The 20839-nt window shown below is 44.0% G+C and overlaps 1 protein-coding gene across 10 annotated transcripts; it reads left to right on the top strand.

Annotated features, from left to right (window-relative positions):
- Positions 1 to 3283: 3283 nt before the first annotated feature.
- CRK (CRK proto-oncogene, adaptor protein) lies at positions 3284 to 20832 on the top strand. 10 transcript variants are annotated; one of them, XR_014229999.1, is made up of 4 exons: positions 3284 to 3611; positions 11079 to 11614; positions 13216 to 13395; positions 17485 to 17568. XR_014229999.1 is itself a non-coding variant. In XM_082328530.1 (4 exons), exons 1-3 carry the CDS (start codon positions 3368 to 3370, stop codon positions 14667 to 14669), a joined length of 939 nt encoding a protein of 312 aa, XP_082184656.1. In that variant the 5' UTR covers positions 3284 to 3367; the 3' UTR covers positions 14670 to 14673; positions 17485 to 17561. The 10 variants fall into 10 exon arrangements, 4 of the variants coding, with proteins under 4 accessions (XP_082184656.1, XP_082184655.1, XP_082184658.1 ...); XR_014230000.1 differs by lacking the exon at positions 17485 to 17568 and adding an exon at positions 14508 to 14596; XR_014230001.1 differs by lacking the exon at positions 17485 to 17568 and adding an exon at positions 14508 to 14596 and having other exon boundaries at positions 13219 to 13395.
- Positions 20833 to 20839: the final 7 nt, after the last annotated feature.

Below are 20839 nucleotides of genomic sequence, written 5' to 3' on the forward strand. Positions count from 1 at the left end.
CCTCCCGTCCTGCTCCGTTTCGGACTGCTCCGTTCCCCAGTTCTGCACGTTTTACCACAGCCCTCCAGCCCGTCCCCCACGCTGTCGCCCTCCCCCCAAACTGACGGTACTTCCCAGCAAAACTCCGTAGCAAATTTTGACGTCATCATGAAGAAATTTTGCAGCTGGCAACAAAAACGCTCCTCCCCGTACACATAATCCAGCGGGACCAAGCTACCTTTTTGCCACCCCTCACACGCTCCCAGCTTATTTATTTCTCTCTGCGCGGAGGTCTGTGCACAGCAGCGAACGTCACCTGCGTCCACCAGCAGCGCCACGTTTGGTGGTGACATCGCGTAGCCAGCGTCTGGCAGGAACCTCCGGCGCCGGTGTCGCTCCCGAGGCAGGTGTGAGCGGTTGCGGCAGAGGCCGGGCGCGCGTAAGGTGGACGCCGGTAGTAAAGGGGACACAGGCGCCTCCTGCGAGGAGCGGGCTCAGAAATAATTGCAAGAGGGAATAGATTTCTGTGGCAGAAATGCTATTTCTTGAGGTCACAGGGAAAAGAAACCAAAAGATGCACCTTTTCCTCCTTTCGCTTTAATTTTGTAAGTAGGACACGGTGTTGATAGAGGCCACCTAGGCCAGACTGACAAAGCCTAACCCCCAAGGGACAGTTAGGGCAGGCCTGCGCGACGCCAGGCTGCCTCGCACCGCTGTCGCGAGCAGACGAAGCCTTCGGTTAACCCAGATGCTCCCTTAGTTTGTTTTAACGTCCGTGAACGTCACCGAGGACAGAACGTCGCTATATACAGCGCTCTCCGCTTGGCACAGTTTCAAGCCTCGCTCACTGAACTCGGCAAGAAGCTTTCTGCCGATTAACTGGGGCTTTAGATCGGTTGCCGAAGTTTTAGAGCTCCTTAGGAAAAAATCATCCCTAGGCTGACGGGCAGGGACAACCAAATCAGAGAGGAAAATCGGGCTGTGAGAGAGGAAAACCAGGCCTGGGTGCCGGTGGGGCTTTTACTGCCAAGCAGGTGAACGGAACATTCTCTTGGTATTTTACAGCTTCTTTCAGAATGGTTATTAACAGTGAATTCTTCAGAATGACAAGCTGATTTAGTTTTATTCTTCTGAGACTGTGGCCAAGAGCTTTGTTTTTCCTTCGCATTCATCTCGGGCTGCAGTCCCTCTGCCTGCGGAAGGCCGGCGTGGGAAGCCGCTTTGGGCGGAAGGGCTGCGCCTTTCTCGTCGCCTTCGCGCAGAAAGGGTGGGTCAAGGGCAGCAAACTGCCGAGGAGCGCGGGGGTTAACTACGGGAGGAGGAGGGAATGTGGAAAAGGTTACCAGCCGTTCTCTGGAGAAGCCCTAAGAAGGAAAGGCTGTTAGGAATAACGACGGCCAGAGAGTGACCGAACAAGAAACAATTCCAGCGTAAAAGTAGCATCTTAGGAGAGGGAGGCGTTGCTCCGTGCCCCGTCACCGACCGCCAGAGGGAACTCTTGCAGCGGGGCTCCCGCCGAGAAACCAAACCTGGTGACAACCCCCCCGGCTCCTGTGGCTTCGCATGAAAACGGGGAGATGGGGTACAAGGGTGGGGACTGGGAAGGGAGGGGGAAAGGGGCAGTTTATGGGCCCTCAGTGAAAAGGAGAATTATTTTACAGCGGTCTGGCAGGAGCCAGAAAAATGGTGAATTTGGCCATTGTTAAGATAGTCCTGGTTTGTTCGAAGTCTGTGAACGACTGAACGGAATGGACATCTTTTCTTGCTGCTGTGATTTAACTCCCCCAGTGTCCTGGGCTCTCAACAAGGATCTGCAGCTTTTCAAATCTGTAAAAAACCTGGGCATGGAAGCGTGCTACTTCTGCAACTGGCTAGCGAGCGCCACATGTCACCAGGGAAACTGGGCCTCTAGCTTCCAGATAATGCCTGGCTCCTACCTACAGTCCATCTGGAGAGCCAACAGGATCAGCGGAGGAAGGATGTTCGTTTGTTAAACCACCAGATAAGCTGAAATCAAGCACCTGGTGTTTTCTTATACATTTGGTGAACCCCAGGCTCCCACCTGTAAGACAGAATATTTCCCCCCTGGGATATTGTGAAGGTTAACACAGCCCCGGTTACCGGACGCAATGCCAGGGTCCCATCAGGAGGCGGTCACAGGGCTCCAAAGTGCCCTGCGAGAAACAGAGGTGCTGTCAGCCGGGCGGGAACGCAGCACGGTTAAGGACGGCTGTGCTCTAACGTTGTGTTTATGCAAGCGCTGCCACATGGAGACCACACAGTTGAAAAAGCGCATTCCTTTCTGGAAAAAGCTCACAGAATTGAGGAGAGCTGGAACAGAATGCAATACACATTTATCCAGGCTCTATAGACCTAACTCTGGAATTTAAGAGATCTTGGAAAACGATCTAAAAGCGGTAATGATTGCTCCCTTCTTATAGACATCACTCTTGATTTGTGCATGCGCAGACACACGCACATTCCTGTGTGGTACCAGTGGAACTTAAGCTCTTCCCTGTTTGCAGGCCCCCGTGGTAACATGGTCAGTGAACTGCGGTGCATAAAAATAAACTTTTTCTTTTGCAGGGCTATTTTTAACCCAGAACAGCTCATTGGCCCAGTTCAGCATGTAGTCCCATGAAAACAGCTGTGCTGGGAACGCGCAGCTGGCAGGGAAGGCGAGGGCAGGAGCTGCTGCCACAGCTCTGCAGGAAAAAGCAGGGTGAGCTGCAGCCTCAGCGTGGGGACGAGCCCGGCTTCACGGGAGCTCCCACAGCGAGCTGCAGAAGCCGGGAAGCCACCGGGGAACGGGGACACTCAGGGGGGCACCCTGCAGCCCTCCTAACGGAACGTACCGACGGCAGAGACAAGTGCTAGCCGCCCTCCTGGGGCAAGGGCCGGGCTACACCGGCGCCCCTGACCCCTCCTCCGGCCGGCCCCTGACAGAGAAGCCGATGTGAGAGCACCGGCAGGGCGTCAGGAGAGACCGGCCCTGGAGGCGGTGGCTGCCGCTCTCAGGTACCCAGAGCGGGCCATCCCGGCGGCGGGCAGCCCTCGCCGGTACCGAGGCAGCGAGCGAAGACGCCCGCAGCGCCGCCTTCCCGCCGCTGCCCTCAGCGCCGCCTTCCCGCCTCCCGCCGCAGCCCGCCCTGCGCGCGCGCACCCGCGCACCCCCTCACGGCGCGTGCGCCGCGCGCCAACCACCCCCCCCCGCCTACCGTTCCGCGCGGGGAGATGACGCCATACACTTCCTCACGTCTCCCGCGTGCGGTCACATCCGGTAGGTGAGGTCAGGGCAGGGGCCGCCATTTTGGGTGGCAGGGCTGGGCGCGGAGCGGGGCACGGCGGCGGGGGGGCAGCGAGTGCGGCCTGCGGGCGGGCGGCCCCCATGGCCGGGCAGTTCGACTCCGAGGACCGGGCGAGCTGGTACTGGGGGCGGCTGAGCCGGGCCGAGGCGGTGTCGCTGCTGCAGGGGCAGCGCCACGGGACCTTCCTGGTGCGCGACTCGGGCACCATCCCCGGCGACTTCGTGCTCTCGGTGTCCGAGAGCTCCCGCGTCTCGCACTACATCGTCAACAGCCTGGGGCCGGCGGGAGGCCGGCGGGCCGGCGGCGAGGGCCCTGGGGCCCCGGGTGAGTGACCCCCAGGGCTGGCGGTGCCCCCCCCCAGCCCCTGCCGCCCCGGGGAGGGCGGCGGGGGCAGCCGGGCCCGGGCCTGCGCCTCCCCGCGGGCGGCTCCGCTCCCCCCCGGGCGGCGTTTCAAGTCGCGACGCTCTTTGTGGCGGAGTTAAGTCGCGTTTTGCAGCTGGGGCTGCTGGCCGAGCCGAGCCGTCTGCACCTGCCTTCCGACGACCTCGGAGCGTGGTTAAAGATACTCGGAGTGACTGCAGCCCTCCTGAAGGATCCTGCAGCCGTAGCGCTCGCACGTTCCTTTGTTTTCATGAACCGGTCAGCCGTAGTTGATGGATTTTGCGTGCCATCTCGGCTGGGGGACGGTTCTGCGGGACTGTCATCTAAAAGTCTGAATTCTGACAAGAGAGTTTTGCGTTGCAAGGCAGACTGGGAGGCTAAATTTCAAGTCACGAATCAAAGTATTGTGTGGGTAGTTTAAGTAGTAGGAACTCTTCAGGAATGCAAAGGCAATTGTTCCTTTAAATCACATGTGAAGTTTAATTTTCCCCCCCCGTGTGTTGAAAACGAAAGTTTGATATTATTTCTCATAAACCTAACATCTGATATGAAAACAACGTGTTTAAGCGTCACACTTACAGAGCAGAAGATACGGATTGTGTCAGACGGAAAACCGCGCTGCGAGAAGCAGCATTTCCGCAAGTACAAGCGTAACTAAATGGACAAGAGCCCCCAGCAATGCAGTGTCCTTAGATGTGCGAGAACACGCAATACAAAGGCAGCCGTATCCCTGCTGGGGGCATTACTGGAATTGGTAGCGGAACTGCTCAAGCTTGGGTATTAACGCTTGCAAAACGATGTGGGTGTTTTGCTAGCATCTCAGAAAGGAACCGCTACCTGATTTTGAAGTGTAGTAAACCGATGTAGTAAGAGATTTGGCGAACTTATTTGGCAGAAAGTAAACAGTTGCTACAGAGACAGTCACTTTCTGATGTAGATCTAGGGTTGGGATAAGAGACCTGTATTGGGAAGATGCAACAATACTTGTTATGGAAAGGATTTTTGAGGTTCTGCACAGACTAGTTGACTAAGGAGGAGATAATCTAAGAAAAAACAAAACTGTTGCCAGTAGGTTTTCACCGTTATACAGTAATTTCCCCTGTTCAGGGGAACGTTTCAAATTGGCAAATTTGGGAAAGCCTGAAGTCATCGTGCTTATCCCGGGAACCTCGTACAGCTGCAGGGTGCACTCAAGTCACAAAAAGCTCCACGAGGTAGAAGTTAAAGGTGGCTGAATTCAGCTGGCAGTAAAGCGGAAGCCACTACTGCCGCGGGTAGTAAAATGAAATGGTTTGCCACAAGATGTGGTGGGTTCCCTGTTGTGTCGTGTCTGCGAAGACAGAGGTTTATTGCCATAGGTTTGCGGAGGCTTGATGCGGGGATTGTGGAAATGCATGACTGGTGTTATGTAGAGCAGTTACCAGGATGGTTTGTTAGGGAATCCAGCCTATTTGGATTTTAAAGACAGTAGTGATAAAAAAACACTAGAGTGTGTGTGCCTCTCGCTTCTGGGCAGTTGTTTTCCAGAGAGCAACTCATCTCTGGAAAAACAGTATTTTTACGTTATTGTGGTATCACTTTAGCACATAGCTATCCTAACTTTTTTTTTTTATTGTGTTACATTCCTAAGCTTAGTAACATTTCGTGGCATTCTATGGGCTGGCTTATGTTATGGGTGTTAAAACACTCTGGAGTTCTGGTGCTCTTTTTAAAAATCACTCAATGCCTCTTAGGTATTCTCTTCTGATTTAAATCTTTATCTGTTTTAGAAGAGTAGCTGCTATTGTAGCTGTGTAGACTGTTGGCACAGTGGGCTTGATATATGTTAAAAAGTATAATTATGTTTTGGTTGGGGTTTTTTTCCCCCCTGGATGTTCTGAGGACAGGTGATACATCACTCCTGCACCACAGATACTTCTATGCCGAGATTTTAGTAGTTTTAAATAAATCATGCCTCCATGCTGATAATGCTCTCTTTTCACACTCAAACCAAAGAAAGAAGGCATGGGTGGTGTGCGTATTAAATTACACTGAAAGTGTAATTAAGTTTTTCTTTCAGAAAAAAGTAAGTGGGGGGATGTTCTGCAATGGGAGGGAGATGGAAACATTGGTAGAAGATAGAAGATGATTTCACGTTTGGATAGGGAAGGTAATGCAGTAAAATGAGGTAGATGTTTGCAAATTGTGATGTTTATTTATTCTGGTCAAGCTAAAACATTAGGAAGAACAACTTTACTATGTTAATTGTATGGTATAGGTTCTTTTAGCAATTGATTGGCAAACGCACACTTCTCCCTGGGAAATCTAAATATGCCAGATCAGGTTGTTAGGTTGATTTTTGTTTGTCTCGGTAAGTGTGCGTGCAGTTCATGACTGCTTGACACTGCTGTGTGCAGATGATCCTAGGAACCTAGCTTCAGTACAGAATGAATGAGATGAGGAGCTTTGGCTTCCCTAATATAAAAAGCCATAGTGTCACAAAAACGTGATACTTTCTTCCATTTCTAAAGTATAAAACTTGCTAACTTTTTGTTACTTTCACCTTTTGCCTGATGTGCTGCAGTTTCTAACTTCTTGCAGGTGATTTTTCAGCATAAAGAAAAAAGAATTTAACAGAATTTCTCAAAATAGCTACGTCTTCCTGAAATGTTTTAAGGCCATCAAAAGAAAATTGGATATGTCACTGAATTATGGGAAAGGAAAACTTTCTGTTTCCAGTGGAGATGGAGATTAACAACTGAATCAGAATTAGGGTATCTATTTGTGATCAAATATCGCAGTCTCAGGCTAAAGAAATCCCAAACAAGACAAAGTACTCGATGCAGGCATTAGCACGGTAACGGACAATAGAGGAAATATTTAAATACATCATATCTTTGCAGTGAGTCTGGGGTAGAAAGGTATGATATGCACGAAAACAAAATGCCTCACATATCTAAAGAAAGATGTGCTTTCTATTGAAGTACAATGTAATAACGCCAGAACCCTTTGAGTTGTAAAATTTGTCTCTCTGAAGAAGGAAGGTATGACAGATACAGTGTGGAAGGTGGTGTTTTCACCGAGTATGCATTTTAAGAACATGCTGTTTAACCTACGCTTCTCAATCACTTCCATTGTGATTTTAAAAAATTCAGACTCTACTTCCTGGAGTAGTATAATATTTACATAATGATATCCATACTCAGCTCTATATGAAATGGCTTTAGATTTGTGTGAGCGGTATGACCTAACTCTGACACTTGGGGTTCGGGTTTTTTTATATTAAGGTCTTAAAATGCAAGCTATTGGAAGCCTGGGAAGTGTGTGCACTAGGCATCTACTTTTCCTCTCATCCTCTGATTACCTGCAGAAATGACAACGTGTAACTCCTGTAAGAATATTCTCCTGGTGTGCTTAGAGCTCTTCTCAGGAGCCAGCGAATGGGGTTTTACTGGTTTTATGGAGCGTTCATGGGTACTTACTTGTTTTGCTCAGGCAGGAGTAGGGAGGTACTTAAGAACAGGAAAAAAGGTGTTCCTATGGGGGTGGGGGAAACACACAGGCTGGAATGCGATGCCTTCACAGCGGAGTTCCCATATGCTGCAGGAGGAAACTGGCTTACATCACTGTGATGTCTTACTTTGAAATGAGAGCCTTGTGTCTCGGTACCCTGCATGATAAGAACAGCTTTTCTTGCCCAAAACATGCTTTATAAACTGGCGGAGGCACCCTTACAGACTAGATCTAGAAACAAAAATGAAAACCTGTATTTCTGCGAGGTATTCCTTGCACTGAAAAGAAAAGCTACCAAAGCTCGGGAATAAAGAGAAAACTGCCGAGTGGCACTAACACAACTGGAGTGAAGAGAGAAATGTAAAACCCCCGAGACGTCTGAGAAACTGAGAAGTTGCTTTGTGGTTATGCCACCTGCCCGCACTCTCAAGAAGTGGAACATAGGTGTTTTATACCTCTGCTTCCCCAGTATCTGTACAATATTTAAAACATATAAGCAATATTTTCCAGACTGATGTGAAGCCGATACAGTGTAAAAGTGTTTTTTTCAGGAGGGAATGTGTGTCATCAACAGAGAACTGACAGGGTCCAGGTTTGCAACTTTCTTTAATTCTGGGACGCTTTGGCTTTTAACTCTTTACTCACCCTCCTGAGCGCAGAGATTTCGCTAGCTGTTCTGACATGCTGAAACGGCTGGAGTCAGGTTAAGTCCTAGCACAGAGGGAGCTAGGATGGCATAAGTAAGAAAGATGATACTCAGCCCTTTGTGCTTCTCATTCAAAGGGGTCGTCTTACAGAGCTGAGTAGTGCTGCTGGTAGAGGTGTGAGCTGAGCAGCTCTTCGTCCTTCGGCCGTGCAGAGCTGGGGAGAAGGGAAGAGAATTTCTGGTACTCCGGTTGTCCAGCTTTAATAGGAAGTGACTAAAGTTCCTCCAGTAGCTCGGCTTACCTTTATACGCCTTCTCCTCTTCCTGAGAGCCCTCAGAAGATGCGAACAATGTGCTGCTCAAACTTGTGCTTTCAAGAAAACTGTCCCAGAATTATGAAGAAAAACATCTCTGCTCCTCCAAAAAACACTTGCCTTGTTGCTGGAACTTCTTCCTGTGGTAGATCTTGCCTTAATTTTTCTATTGGCCTACGGGTCTGAGAAGTGTTGCGGTTCGAACAAGAAGCTGAAGAATTCCTGTGAGCCTGAAATCTGTTAATCTTTGAATTTCATTGTACCAGGGAATGACAAAACTTCGAAGCCCATAGTGAATAGAATTGTTTCCCTGCTACATTAGTGAGCATCATTCAGCTCATTACCTTGGAGCTGAACAAGAGTAGACACAAAAGACTTAAACTGATGGAAAGTTTACCACGTGCTTGGCAAGGTGTAGTTGTATTTTATTTCCGACCTGCGACTTGCAACTATTTTGTCCTTTTTTTGCCTATTTTAGCTGAATTTAGAAGTCTTCTATGTAAATTCTCTAGACAGTGACCAGGTTGCTGCCTTTATATTCTTTGGTAATTAATTTGGATTAAGCTCGTAGATTTCTTGTTGCAAAGAGGTTTCCCAGGCCTTCCATTTTTGTAGCTGCCTTCAGTTTTTTTTAAAACAAAAGCATCAGAAGTGCATGTGGTGTTCTGGGAGCGTTCTCTTTGTGAAGATAATGTCTCTCCTTTCTGCTGCTTATCTGTCCCGTCAAGGATTGCATTCATCTTTCTGATCCTAGAACGTATTTGGAGGGTCTGTGTTCTCTCACTCTTCTTCACTTATGAAAAATGTCTTTTAGACTATGATTTTCCAGGATAGAGTACACTGATTTCAGTCACTCCTTCCCCATACATAAGGTTCCAGCGGACTTTCCTCTTAGAGTCCAGCTTTGGTTTTATTCAGGTACATTTGGCGGCTGTTTGAGGCTGTTATGCATTAATTCAAGAGGGTGAACCTGTTCAGAAGAAAAAAAAAAAAGAGAGACACTACAAAAAACCTTGTTCATCCTAGTGATGATTTAGGTGCTGACAAGGCTGATGAATGTTACTGGTGAACTGCTCATTTCCGATGAGTTTATGATTCTTCTGTGTACACATACTTACACTTACTGGAGACAGATCTCGGCCTCCTGACTGAGTCAGTTTGTAGCAGGTTTTACAAAGGTAAATTATTGTTCCAGGCTCTAGATTTCTGTCATGTGAAATAAGTCCCACGTCAGTGAACTTACCTGAGATTCAGTCTTCTCTGTATGACTTCAAAGATCTTTGCCCTGGTCCTCTTAAAATGTCTGTGACTTTTTCTTTTGACAAACCTAGTCTAGAGCTGTAAGTCGAGAGGGTTTTCCATCTTTTCAGCACTATGCTTCGGGAGAATAAGATGGAATCTTCTCTTTCCGTGCTGGGTTCATATTTCTTACTTATGTTTACGTTAGCTTCCTTATCTCTTGGTGATGCCAGTTTGTGTTTTGGGGTTTTTTTTGGTAATTTTTTGAGGGTATTGCTTTTGGGTTTTGGCTCATTGCATTTGTATAGATTTCTTTTGAGAGTCTTTCAGGGCTGTTAATGCATGCAAATGTGCATTTTCCGATGACTTAGTTCTGCTTCTTTGAATTTCCTTTAACTAGCTTCATGATGTTTATGTTCCTTCAGGATACTTCAAAACTTATTTATCGGGTGTTTGTCTATGTTGATCTTATTGAATCTGCCCTTTTCTCTATTAGAACCCCTTTTTGGTCTCTTGAAAGAACTTCTAATGTTAGCTTTCCGTGCTGACAGTGCTACTTTGAAGGGGGTTTTGGATCAGTGACAGCTTGAAGAATTCTGCTAGCTTTGTACTCGAGAGCTAAGTCTCGGAACTGTTAGATATTCCCTGCAGAGACACAGACTTGCAAAGTAAGCATCTCTTCTTGCTAAGAGTTACTCATTAAAGCATAAATCTTTTTCTCTCCCCTGCCCTCCCCCAGCCTTCCACAATTCTTCCCATAACTGATTACACGGTGCATGGTGCATGGTGGAAATAGAACATCATGTGTATGTTTTTCCCCAGCTGAGCCTGGAGAACGTAAAATGGAAAAAAAAGTGCAGCACACAGATTGAAAACTGAAATGGATAGCTCCACTTTGATACTTCTAATGACTTGAATATGAACATCATCTGTATTTTAATGTATTTGAGGTTCAGATTTATAGCTTAGGCTCCATCTGACAAATACAGCAAACTACAAGACTTGAGATTAAAGGACTGAATTATAGCCATTATGAAAACATATGTTGTTGCTTTGCATTGCATAAACTGTACACAATTCTCTCTAATGGTACCTTGTATCAAAATGAAAAATAACTTCATTTGCTCATTCACATGAATTGTTTGCTGCTGTGCTCAGCCATTTTCTGTAGTGTCCATGCCTTTAACCTGAGATACATTGCAACAGGTTAGTAACCATTATTGCAGTGTTGTCCTTTTGAAACGACTTAGAGCTGCAAAGACAGTTAAAAAAAAAAATCACTTCCTTGAAATAGTATCAAAATTTCATTTGCTTTCTAGATTAGAGTGTAAAACAGGAAAAAGGGAATTGTCTGTTACTGAAAATGGTGTAAGCTCCTGAGAAACTCAGATGTACTGAACATTTTTATCTGTTGGGCCCATACAACGTTCGAGGAAACAAGATATTTCTATCCTAATTTGGGAAGTTTGGCAGTGCCAAACAATTGTTTTTTTCCGTCTTTGACAAAATCTTTAAAAATAAAACTCTATCCACATGATGACAGTAGTGCTGCCTTTGATTAGAAGCACAGAGAAGAGCCGAATATGATGAATGTTGATCTAAAGATGACCGAATTCAATATCAAATTACTTATCTGTAAATGTATTCGTCTCCTCAGATGTGTAATTTACAGTTGTAACTGTTGTATGCTCTCTTTGACATATTGCCTTCTTCTTTCAGGGTTGAATCCCACCAGATTTCGAATAGGTGACCAAGAGTTTGATTCTTTGCCATCTTTACTGGAATTCTACAAAATACACTATTTGGACACTACAACCTTGATAGAACCGGTTTCCCGATCCAGGCAGAATAGTGGTGTTATCCTCAGGCAGGAGGAAGCTGAATATGTGCGAGCTCTCTTTGACTTTAATGGAAACGATGAAGAAGATCTTCCATTTAAGAAAGGAGACATACTGAGAATCCGGGATAAACCTGAAGAGCAATGGTGGAATGCAGAAGACAGCGAAGGAAAGAGGGGAATGATACCTGTTCCTTACGTCGAGAAGTATAGACCTTCCTCTGCTTCAGTATCTACTCTGATTGGAGGTAACCAGGATAGTTCCCACCCACAACCACTGGGTGGGCCGGAGCCAGGGCCCTATGCCCAGCCCAGCATCAACACTCCGCTCCCTAACCTTCAGAATGGCCCTATTTATGCCCGGGTTATCCAGAAGCGAGTCCCTAATGCCTACGACAAGACAGCCTTGGCTTTGGAGGTACATAATGGGCAAAACTTAGAAAGAAGAGATCTGTTCAAGGGATTTCCCTTTCAATCACATTATAGTTTTGTAGGAATACGAAAGGGAAAAGCATTGTAATATTGGTTTTACATCATGATTAATAAGTTATGGATAAAGGCTTTTTTTTTTAAATTAATAAGTGACTAGAGTCACTTGTAGACTAGAGTTTGATTATTGTAGCATGTTTAGGTTACTGAACCAATATCATGTCTTTTGTCGAACATCACTAACATAAGTGTTTCCCCATCCGTGTTTTCACTTCTGAAGTCTTTATTTTCGGGGGGAGGGAGCGGGAGCAGTTCATAAGTTGTGTGTCTGAACCTGTGTTCGCTGTTGCTTGCCTCACCCCAATCTTTAAAACATGTGCTGGGTTGTTTGGGTTTGGGTTTTTTTTTTCAGTCTGTCAGCAGCTTAAAAGCAATCAGTGGAAACATTGATTGTCACCTTAAAATGACACTGGCTGAGATGATGATGATGATCACACATAGGGTTTTATCGTAACATCTTGACCTCAAGCAGATTACTTTGGTTTTTAGTTTGTGAAGCAGGAACATACATTACAATTCATTAGGGAGGTCTCGTGTAAAGCAGGGATTGATGGAGTATGATTTGTAGTAAAGCGGTGAGTTTCCCTAAGGTTGATTCACTTCCTGATAGGATCAAGTACTTGTACATGCCCTTTTTGATTTCCACCCCCCCTTCAAAAGGAGACGAGAGTGCTCTATCTCTACACATCAGATAGTTATCCCCCAAGTTACATTTGAGGAAATTGAGACGAAGGTATTCTCAGCGGCAGACCTTTGCCTTAGGATGATATGTAAATTGTATCCTTTAATCTAGGCTTTCTTTGAGCTAAAGGCTCTGGAATTTCCTGATACCTAATTGACTTCCTGTTTATATAACATTTTAAGTACTTGGGAAAAAACAGTTTCTGTGCTGAGTCAGAGCATCTCCTCTTCACTCTCAAATACTTGGTTTAATCGTGCATAGCACAAAAGCACTTCAGTACTTCAGTGATGTGGCAACTCTAGGTATGTGTCTTCAGTACAGAACTGGCAAGCGCAGCACATTCTACAGATGCGCTCATTGATGTACAACCTGGGAGGTGTCAGATTTTTCCCCCTTGTAGGTAAAAATTTGTCTAGGGAAGCAATGTAAATATACTCCGAGTCACTATACGTTCTGTTGTGTTTCTGAATCAAGAGAGCCAGGATACAGAATGTAAATTTTTGGGTTGAGAAGCAGGTATAGAAATTTATGCCAACTCACCACGTTTTGGGGAAACGTGAAGATTTTAACCTTCAGACTTTCATACAGCCTAAAATGCCGTCTCTTTCCCTCTTTTTCTCACTCTTTCCACCCAGCCACCTCCTGGAGCTTGGAAATCCTCCCGAATGTCGTTGTGAACTGTTGCGGTTACCAGATGTTAGATGTTCTTTGAGCCACTGGATATTATGTTGTGGCATATTTATCAAAACCTTTTGGTTTTCCTTCTGGATTTTGTTCTTGAGCTTTTATTTATTAGTGTGCTACTCGTGTCCTCTTAAGCTTAACTTTACATTTTATTTCACTTAAAGCAGAACCCAACGCTGCCCAGCTCACAGTTTGGTAGCATGGAGTGAAATAGAGAGAGTGAGAAAATAATCCAGGCCATCACAAGGGACTTTGAGTGAAAGCCCAAATCCTTTGCGCACTAAGGAACAGCCCGTGAGTGCCGTGGCTGATCTGTTAGTTCAGTCCTCTTCGCTGAAACTCAGGTGATCTGCCGAGTGTGCTGTGCTTAGTGTCGTTTCGTGGAGAGCACCTCTGTTCTGAGCTGGCTTGCACCACGGTGTCTTTTACTGACTGGTGATAACAGGCCAGATAGCTGACGTGTTTGGGAGGGGGGAATTGAGACGTGTGTAGGCTCTGCCCAGCTGTGGAAGGATGTAAGGCAGATTTATAGCGTCTTTCTACCTTTGTGTGAGAACAACGGCCTTTGTAGGCCTTGTAAACTTCTTTAAGTACTTACCAGTTAACATGTTGAATCTCTTGGTTAGGGTGGTGTATTCCTGTCTCGCTACAGCTCTACATTTAAGAAATGCAATCATAGTGGTGGTTCTTTATTCTGTATATAATATTGGGAAATTTTAGTTTTAAAATGTGAGCCATTTATCACTGCTTCTAGTAGGCCTTCCTTGCTTCTTCGCAGCTTTTATAATTTCAAATCACAGTGTTGCTGAGTTGCTGTCAATGTCTGTACAGGAAAAAATAGCAACATGCTCTTCACTTTCTGCAAGTTTTTCTTCATCCTGTCTATCAAAGTACTGTTTCTCGTTGTCTCCTTTTTCCACATTCCCTTTCACTTCATGGTGTTCCTTCTCTGTTTATTTAGAGATCTCTTTCTTAGATAACTTAGTAGAAAGCATTATGTAAATCTTACCAGTCCATTTTTGCCCAGACCTCTTAATAACTATAAATATAGAAAGTGGGATTCTTTCCAAATGAAAACTCTTATCCTTAAATCTGGCAAGATTCATGGCTGGGGGTGGATCCCACTGTTTCTCTTAGGAAAATAGATTCTTAACATCAAACATTTTTGGCCCAAACTGCAAACAGAGTATCTGTACTGTTCTATTATTTTAAAACTGACGTGGTTTTGAGGAGCTCAAGGAAGGAGGATCAGAGCAAACGATGTTCTAATAAAGGCTGTGCTGTATTGTGGAAAAAAGATTCAGCAGGAGAAGATGACTTTTATTTTGCTTGTAACTGCACCTATTCAAGGAGTTGTCAGTCTGTATTAATTAAGAGAAGAGAGAGGAGAAAAAGGGAAGATCTTTGTGGTGAATGACTCCGAGATCGATCAATGTATTTTTTTTCTTTGTAACAGTAGCAGAACTCTGCCATTTTGACCTTACCAAAGAGGAGTACTTGGAATAAAACCACAGCATACAGAAGTCTTCACATGACCCGTCAGTTTTGCTTTGACGCATATGGGATATATTTATTTTTAAAACTTCTGATGAAGACTGAGAGAAATCTGGCTTTATAGCAGGGTACAGTGTTGTTCTTGAGGTGCTGTGCTTGGTGGGTGATGCACGATACGACTGATAATACCATAAGTCAACGGTAAAAGCAAGGAGAATTGAGAGTCCACTTCTAGTCTAAATGTTTTAAAATTCCGGCACTTGTAATAATGAGTAATTTTCTTTTTAAAGGTTCTCTGCATTGTCTTCAGGAGAGTATTTGAACTATAGATTAATATGCAGAGTTTCAAAGCAGATCTAGAAAGATCTATAAGTTGTTAAGGAACTAATGGACCCATTTTATTAAGCTAGCATTTGTGAACTGACCCATGCTTAGTTAAAGTCAGTCCTGCTTTGATAGGTGTAAAGATATGTATATATAAATGAAATGAGAAGATAAGTATAAATGAAATGTGAATGAAAGGCTGTATCGGAAAGCAAGGGTGGTCGCTAAACGAAATGACCGTAATGGTAAAAAAGGAATATTTAAGCTCAGAGGTCTTTCCTCTTCTAACGATTATTGAAATGCAAATTTCGGGTGTAGCTTCTTATAGTAAGGAGAACTTATAAATGGGTATCCCTTTGCGGCAATGACCCTGAAACACCCCTGAAACCCAAACAAACGGCTACAGGATGCTTCTGGGAGCGAGGGAGTGTCGCAAGCATCCCGTACTCTCTCTCACTGCCATTGCACTGTCGAACCCACCTTTTGCAGGTGAGTTTGCCATAAGGTATCCAAGAGAAACTCTGCATGAACATAAAGTAGCGGGTGATATTCAGTAAGAGCACAGAGGCCAGCAGTCCAAGAAAAATACCTTAGCGATAGCAAGCTTAAGTGCAACTTGTGCTTTTTCTTTCCTAGTGGGTTGGAGGTTATATACCTTCTGTTGAAGGCTGATAGGTAGATTGTGTCCAGGTACGAAGCAATTCAAAGTTATCTCGGGTAGCGTTCTTGTAATGGTTGTGATTAGGAAATAGGATTTTCTGCTTCTAGTATTGTCACGTTTAATCTTATCCGTGTTAAATTATAGCTGATGTTTTGTTTTGGTCAACAGAGTATTATTGGTACAACCCCCCAGTGATTATTAGCAGTAGCAAAATTATACATGCTGCATGATTAAGTTCCTAAAGAGCTGACACTAGGATTCAGTAGTCGAGGAAGGTTTCCTTTTTGCCTGTAGCAAATACATAAGAGGATCTTCTTCAAAATATGATTCATTAAAATGTCTATACTAATGACTACAAAAGGAAAAAATAGAGCTACAGACAGAGTCCCAAGCGTGCCTCTCATTACCGGATAAGTAATCATCCGAGGTATGGGAAGCTTAATTAAATGTCCATGTACTGGTTTGAATTTATGAACTGTTAAAAGCTGTTCTGGCAAAAGATTGCAAGTGATTAAAACCTGTAAAGCTAATGGAGGTTGGTAACATCTTAAATTGTTTTCCTTGTTCTTCCTTCACTGCCTGGAAAGTGAGAATAACGAGGTTCTAGTTTGGATGAATTTGGAACACGGTGATGAGCATCTGTGTAAACTAGTAACTGTAGATTCAGTGAATTTCTGGATGGATGCAGTAAGGCTTGTGGCCATGCCTTGCGAGTTTATTTACAGTGTTAGTGACAGAAAATAGAATGTATCTGTCCCAAAGCATTCCCCATCTGGGACCCGGGAAAAACTCTGAAAACCATTGTGTGTTACTTGTAAATAATATTATTGATAAAATTCTACACAGAGGGGTAGAAATGGGTAGACGGTTTTTCAATGTTGCAGTTGTTATCTCTCCAGTGACTGTCTTTACAATGTAAATTGTGCTTGCTTAGGTCGTATAAGCGCCACTTAATAAAAGTACCCTTCAAGACACAGCAGAGCTGGGGACTGGTTAGGCCTAGCCTTGTGGCCCCGGCTTGAGCTACGTGACTGCACAGCCTTGGGAAAGCGGCTGCTCTGCAGCGTTGCACCTTTGTCAAAGGGGGAGAACGCCTTTAGCGTTGGTTATGTGAGTATTAGGTTGGAGATGAGAATATGAGATACGTTACTGTGCTTTTATTTAGCGTAGTACATTACAACTGGGTACTTTTAAACTAGAGTGTATTGTTTCGTTGGTCCACAGTAATCATTCTTTTATTTTTCTAGCCAAACAATTCGGGTATAAGAGGGAGAGGCATCAGTTGTCTTTACTAAACCCATGGAATTTATTTATGCAAGAAATCCATGGTGGGCAAGACCGAAATATCATCTGCCTTGCCTCTAGGAGTGGCTAGTTGTGGATGCTCAGAGTGAGAGCAGAGCAGCCTTACGGCACTACTTATTCCCCCTCGTATGCTCCCAGTGTTTTATAATCTGTGGCTGTATCTATCTATCTATCTATCTATATCCCCCACTTATCCAGAGCTTTTTCAATACTACCTGAAAAGCACTTAGTGGAATTTCAGAATTACGGAGCCGTTTAGCTTGCAGATCCGTGTGCGCTTCGTACCCTGCAGGCCTCCCCTCCCTTGACGAGGCCGCTGATGCGGCGGAGCGCGGGCCGCTCCGTTCGGGGAGGTGCGGTTATCGGGGTGATGTCAAGGCCCGAGAGCGCTCTGAAGGACGGGTGTTGGGCTGCAGGCTCTTCAGTGGAGGTGGTTCTCACCTGATCGAGGTGCTTCTTTCTCTCTATACCTTCCTCAGGAGTGAATGACATTGGGTGGTAGGCTGGTGTGTCAAAAATGGTCAAACTGAAACTGTGTTTTGTAGAAATGTATCTGGTACACTGGGGTGACTGACACCGAAGGGAGGGGTAGCAGCTCATCCTGTGCGTTTTTATGCATGGTAACGCCTCCCTGTTTCTCATCCTGCAGGTCGGTGAGCTGGTAAAGGTCACAAAGATTAACGTGAGCGGTCAGTGGGAAGGAGAATGTAACGGCAGACGCGGGCACTTTCCATTCACGCACGTCCGCCTGCTGGATCAACAGAATCCCGACGAGGACTTCAGCTGAGTGTGGCTCAACAGTTGCGCTTACAGATGGGAACAATCTCAACTTGTTTTTATTGCAGATGCCATCAAGACTATGTTCCGACAGATGTTGAAAGCAGTATTGCTTGTTCAAGCATTCTGATAACCTGCAAACCCCTGGGACTGAACACCACCATTCCTTAATCAAGGGTCATGTAATTCAGGGTACGACAGTAGATAACTCGTGTGTCAAGTGGCAGAACTAGTACATGATTATAGGTTGTAATGCCTGCTTATGTCCACGTGCACAGCAGACTGGACCTTGCCAGCAGCAGCAGTTGGAGAAAGCAGTAACGTAGGTGTTCCGATAACGTCTATAGCTCTCTCTGGTCCTATTGCTTATGTTGCTTCTTCCTCAGGCGATGAACGTCAACCTTAGACAATTCAATATATAGATAGAAATTTCACAAATTTATCCTGGAGCTTTCTCCGTGTTTTTTTTTTTTTTCCATCCTGAATTCTCTGTCCTAGAAAGGCTGTGTCGTACTTGTATGGTCAGTTAACTCTGCACAGTACGGATTTACGTAGAGCCCGTTGGGGACAGCCTTATGATTTACAGATGCTTACCATTTTAATGGTAAATGACAGATCAAATCAGCCTCGGAATTCTAGAATTTTGTGGACACTAGATTGATTTCTTCAGTACTGTTGATGCTTCAAACATAGCAGCTGATTTTAAATTCAGATTTCTATTAACACACCAATCTCTCTCTTTTATCCACAAACATAAGGCTTATGGAAGCGTAAACATCCACATCAGTGCTGAAAAATATGTGCGTAGCACTTTAATGCATAGCTTTAAAGCAGTGTTTGATTCACTAAATATACTAAAATACTGACACTGCTTTCCAATAAAATTAAATTATATAGGGCCAGTTTAACTTTTCTAGAATTCTTCAATACTCCTATTGTACAATACTCTTACAGTACAAATCAGTGTCAAACATGGTGAACTGACAAACCAAATACTATTTTTATTTTCAAGTTACTCTGGGGACTCTTCTGGTCTAATTCCCATCTGTAAAATATTTGATAGTGAATTCATGAGGATTTTATTTTTAATAAACTAATGGAAAATACTCGTGTGCTTCTGGATTGATTCTCAAAAGGCATAATAGAGTAAATATGGCTTCAGAGCTCAGAATGCAAACCAGTGCATTGAATAGGCAGTATTATGCACTGCTTGATTTTTTTTTTTTTTTTAGTCTGTTCTTCTAATGATCTGGTTTTCTCTAACATAAATCAGAATGGATTCAGTAAGTTTTGTAAACTGAAATTAAACACTGAAGTAACTATCCCTTGCCTGTACCCTGGATCGTTTTCCAAACACAGCACTCTAGTGACCAAACTTAAGCAAACGAATCTTGTAACTTTTAACGGCAGCGTAATCCATACAGAACGTTTTTTCTAAATAGTATCGAACTGAAAACGTTATTTCGGATGATAGGAGCCACGTGACGAGAAGGGCTCGTTGGTTGTAAATGCTGTGAGGGCTAGTTCCCGCTGCAAGGGCTGTTGCTGCAAGGCACCGACCCGTACAGCAGAATACTGGTAACACTTTACCTCAGAACCGTGTAACATGCTGGAAACGATAATATTTCTGTTATATTTAAGTACTAGCTGTTTTACTTCAAAGCTAATCCATCAGCAAGTCTGACTAATTTTCAGGTAACGGGCACTCATTAATTCTGTAGACTAATGCCGACGTGCATTCGTTATACTTTCCCGTCGCCGCTCTCGTGAGCGCTAGGGAAGGTTGTTGGAAAACTGACCGTTGTGACAGTGGTGTAGGAAGAACCCTAACAGAGGGGTGGCGGTGCTGTTCCAGCTCGGATGGCCCTTCTGGTTAGGGCGGTAGGCCAGCGATTGTGGCATCTCTTCGAGCTTAGTACGAAATCTCCTTTGAGGGAAAAAATTGAGAAACTAACTCTAGGTTCTGTAACACGTTGGTTTCTTTAAGGCTAATTCGTATTTTTCCTCTGACCTTGATATTTAATATGACTGATTTTTCTCAACAGCTGCACTCTAAATAACAGACTTAATACTGAGTTTATCAGTTGCCCATATATGCTTATATTTTTCTTCAGGTATTGCAAAAGAAACATAATGAACTGTGTGTTCTTAGAGTAACGCAGTTTGTTCTGAAGTATTTCTTCCAATTGCAGTTAATGAAAGCCCGTATGTTTGTACCTTTCCAATCAGCAATTATTTTAAGATACCAAAAGAACTTTTTTCTGAAAGGAATTTTATTATGCAAATCTTGCCTTTTTAATATGAAAGACATAAATTGAATTAACTAGAAGATACCCTGCAGACTTTGTAGACGTGTTTTTGTTAAGACTGTATAAACTGCGAATATTTGTACACTTTGAAAGAGCAGAAAAAAAAAAGAAACTAGAGGAGTCTTAATAGCTGCTGTTGCACTAGAATCCTAAGTTCTTGTCAAGCCGTTTTTCTTAGTAAACTGATACATTAATGCAACTGTTTTCCACTATTCAGTTCTAAGCCGAAATGTGATTTTGTTTCATAGGTGGTAGAAATGAGTATGTTGCTTTTGGACGAAATAGACATTTCAACTTACCAAGCTCTTCAAGGAAAATAGGTAGCACATATGTTCATGAACATGTAGATTAAATCCTTTTGTGGCCTTTGTTTATCCTCTTCTATTTGTTCCCTCCCTTCTCCCCGGTGCGTGCAAAAAAATCATTGCTAAGAACGTTGGTCACAATCTCTCGTCTCTACTCGGCTGTGGTTTTGGTCTCTTGTGCATAGGCAGGTGTTAGAACTAGGATAATCATTTCTAGAAACACACCGTCAAAGCAGAATGCTCGATTACACTGTGTTCTTCTGGTGCATTTACACATTATATCACACTAAAAAGTACAACTGGCTGCTATGGTTTTTTAATATATATTTCATTTTGGTAAACCCCAGCCTTTTTACTAATATTTGACCTGGTTAAATCTTGTTAATCTGTTTGAATTGTATTTGTTAATAATGCAAATATTTCTAATCATCTTAAAACACTTCATTTTTGTTAATGGTTTTGGGGAAGGATTCTAACCAAACCCGTTTGAAGAAAAATATGAACATGTGCCATTGTATTATAACACTAATCACTTTCTTGACAGTTAAAGTCTTTTTTTATTTTTTTTGTAGCATGTAATGTATATGTTCATAGTATGTGAAGTAAATAAAAG

This window comes from Platalea leucorodia (genome assembly GCF_965183815.1).
Source record: "Platalea leucorodia genome assembly, chromosome: 16".
In the NCBI taxonomy this organism is placed as follows: domain Eukaryota; kingdom Metazoa; phylum Chordata; class Aves; order Pelecaniformes; family Threskiornithidae; genus Platalea; species Platalea leucorodia.

Coding starts and splice junctions, on each gene's coding strand:
- CRK (XM_082328530.1), top strand. CDS start 3,368: ATGGCCGGGCAGTTCGACTCCGAGGACCGGGCGAGCTGGTACTGGGGG. Junction 3,612..11,078: donor CGAGGGCCCTGGGGCCCCGG/GTGAGTGACCCC, acceptor TTCTTCTTTCAG/GGTTGAATCCCACCAGATTT. Junction 11,615..14,510: donor AGACAGCCTTGGCTTTGGAG/GTACATAATGGG, acceptor TTGTAACAGTAG/CAGAACTCTGCCATTTTGAC.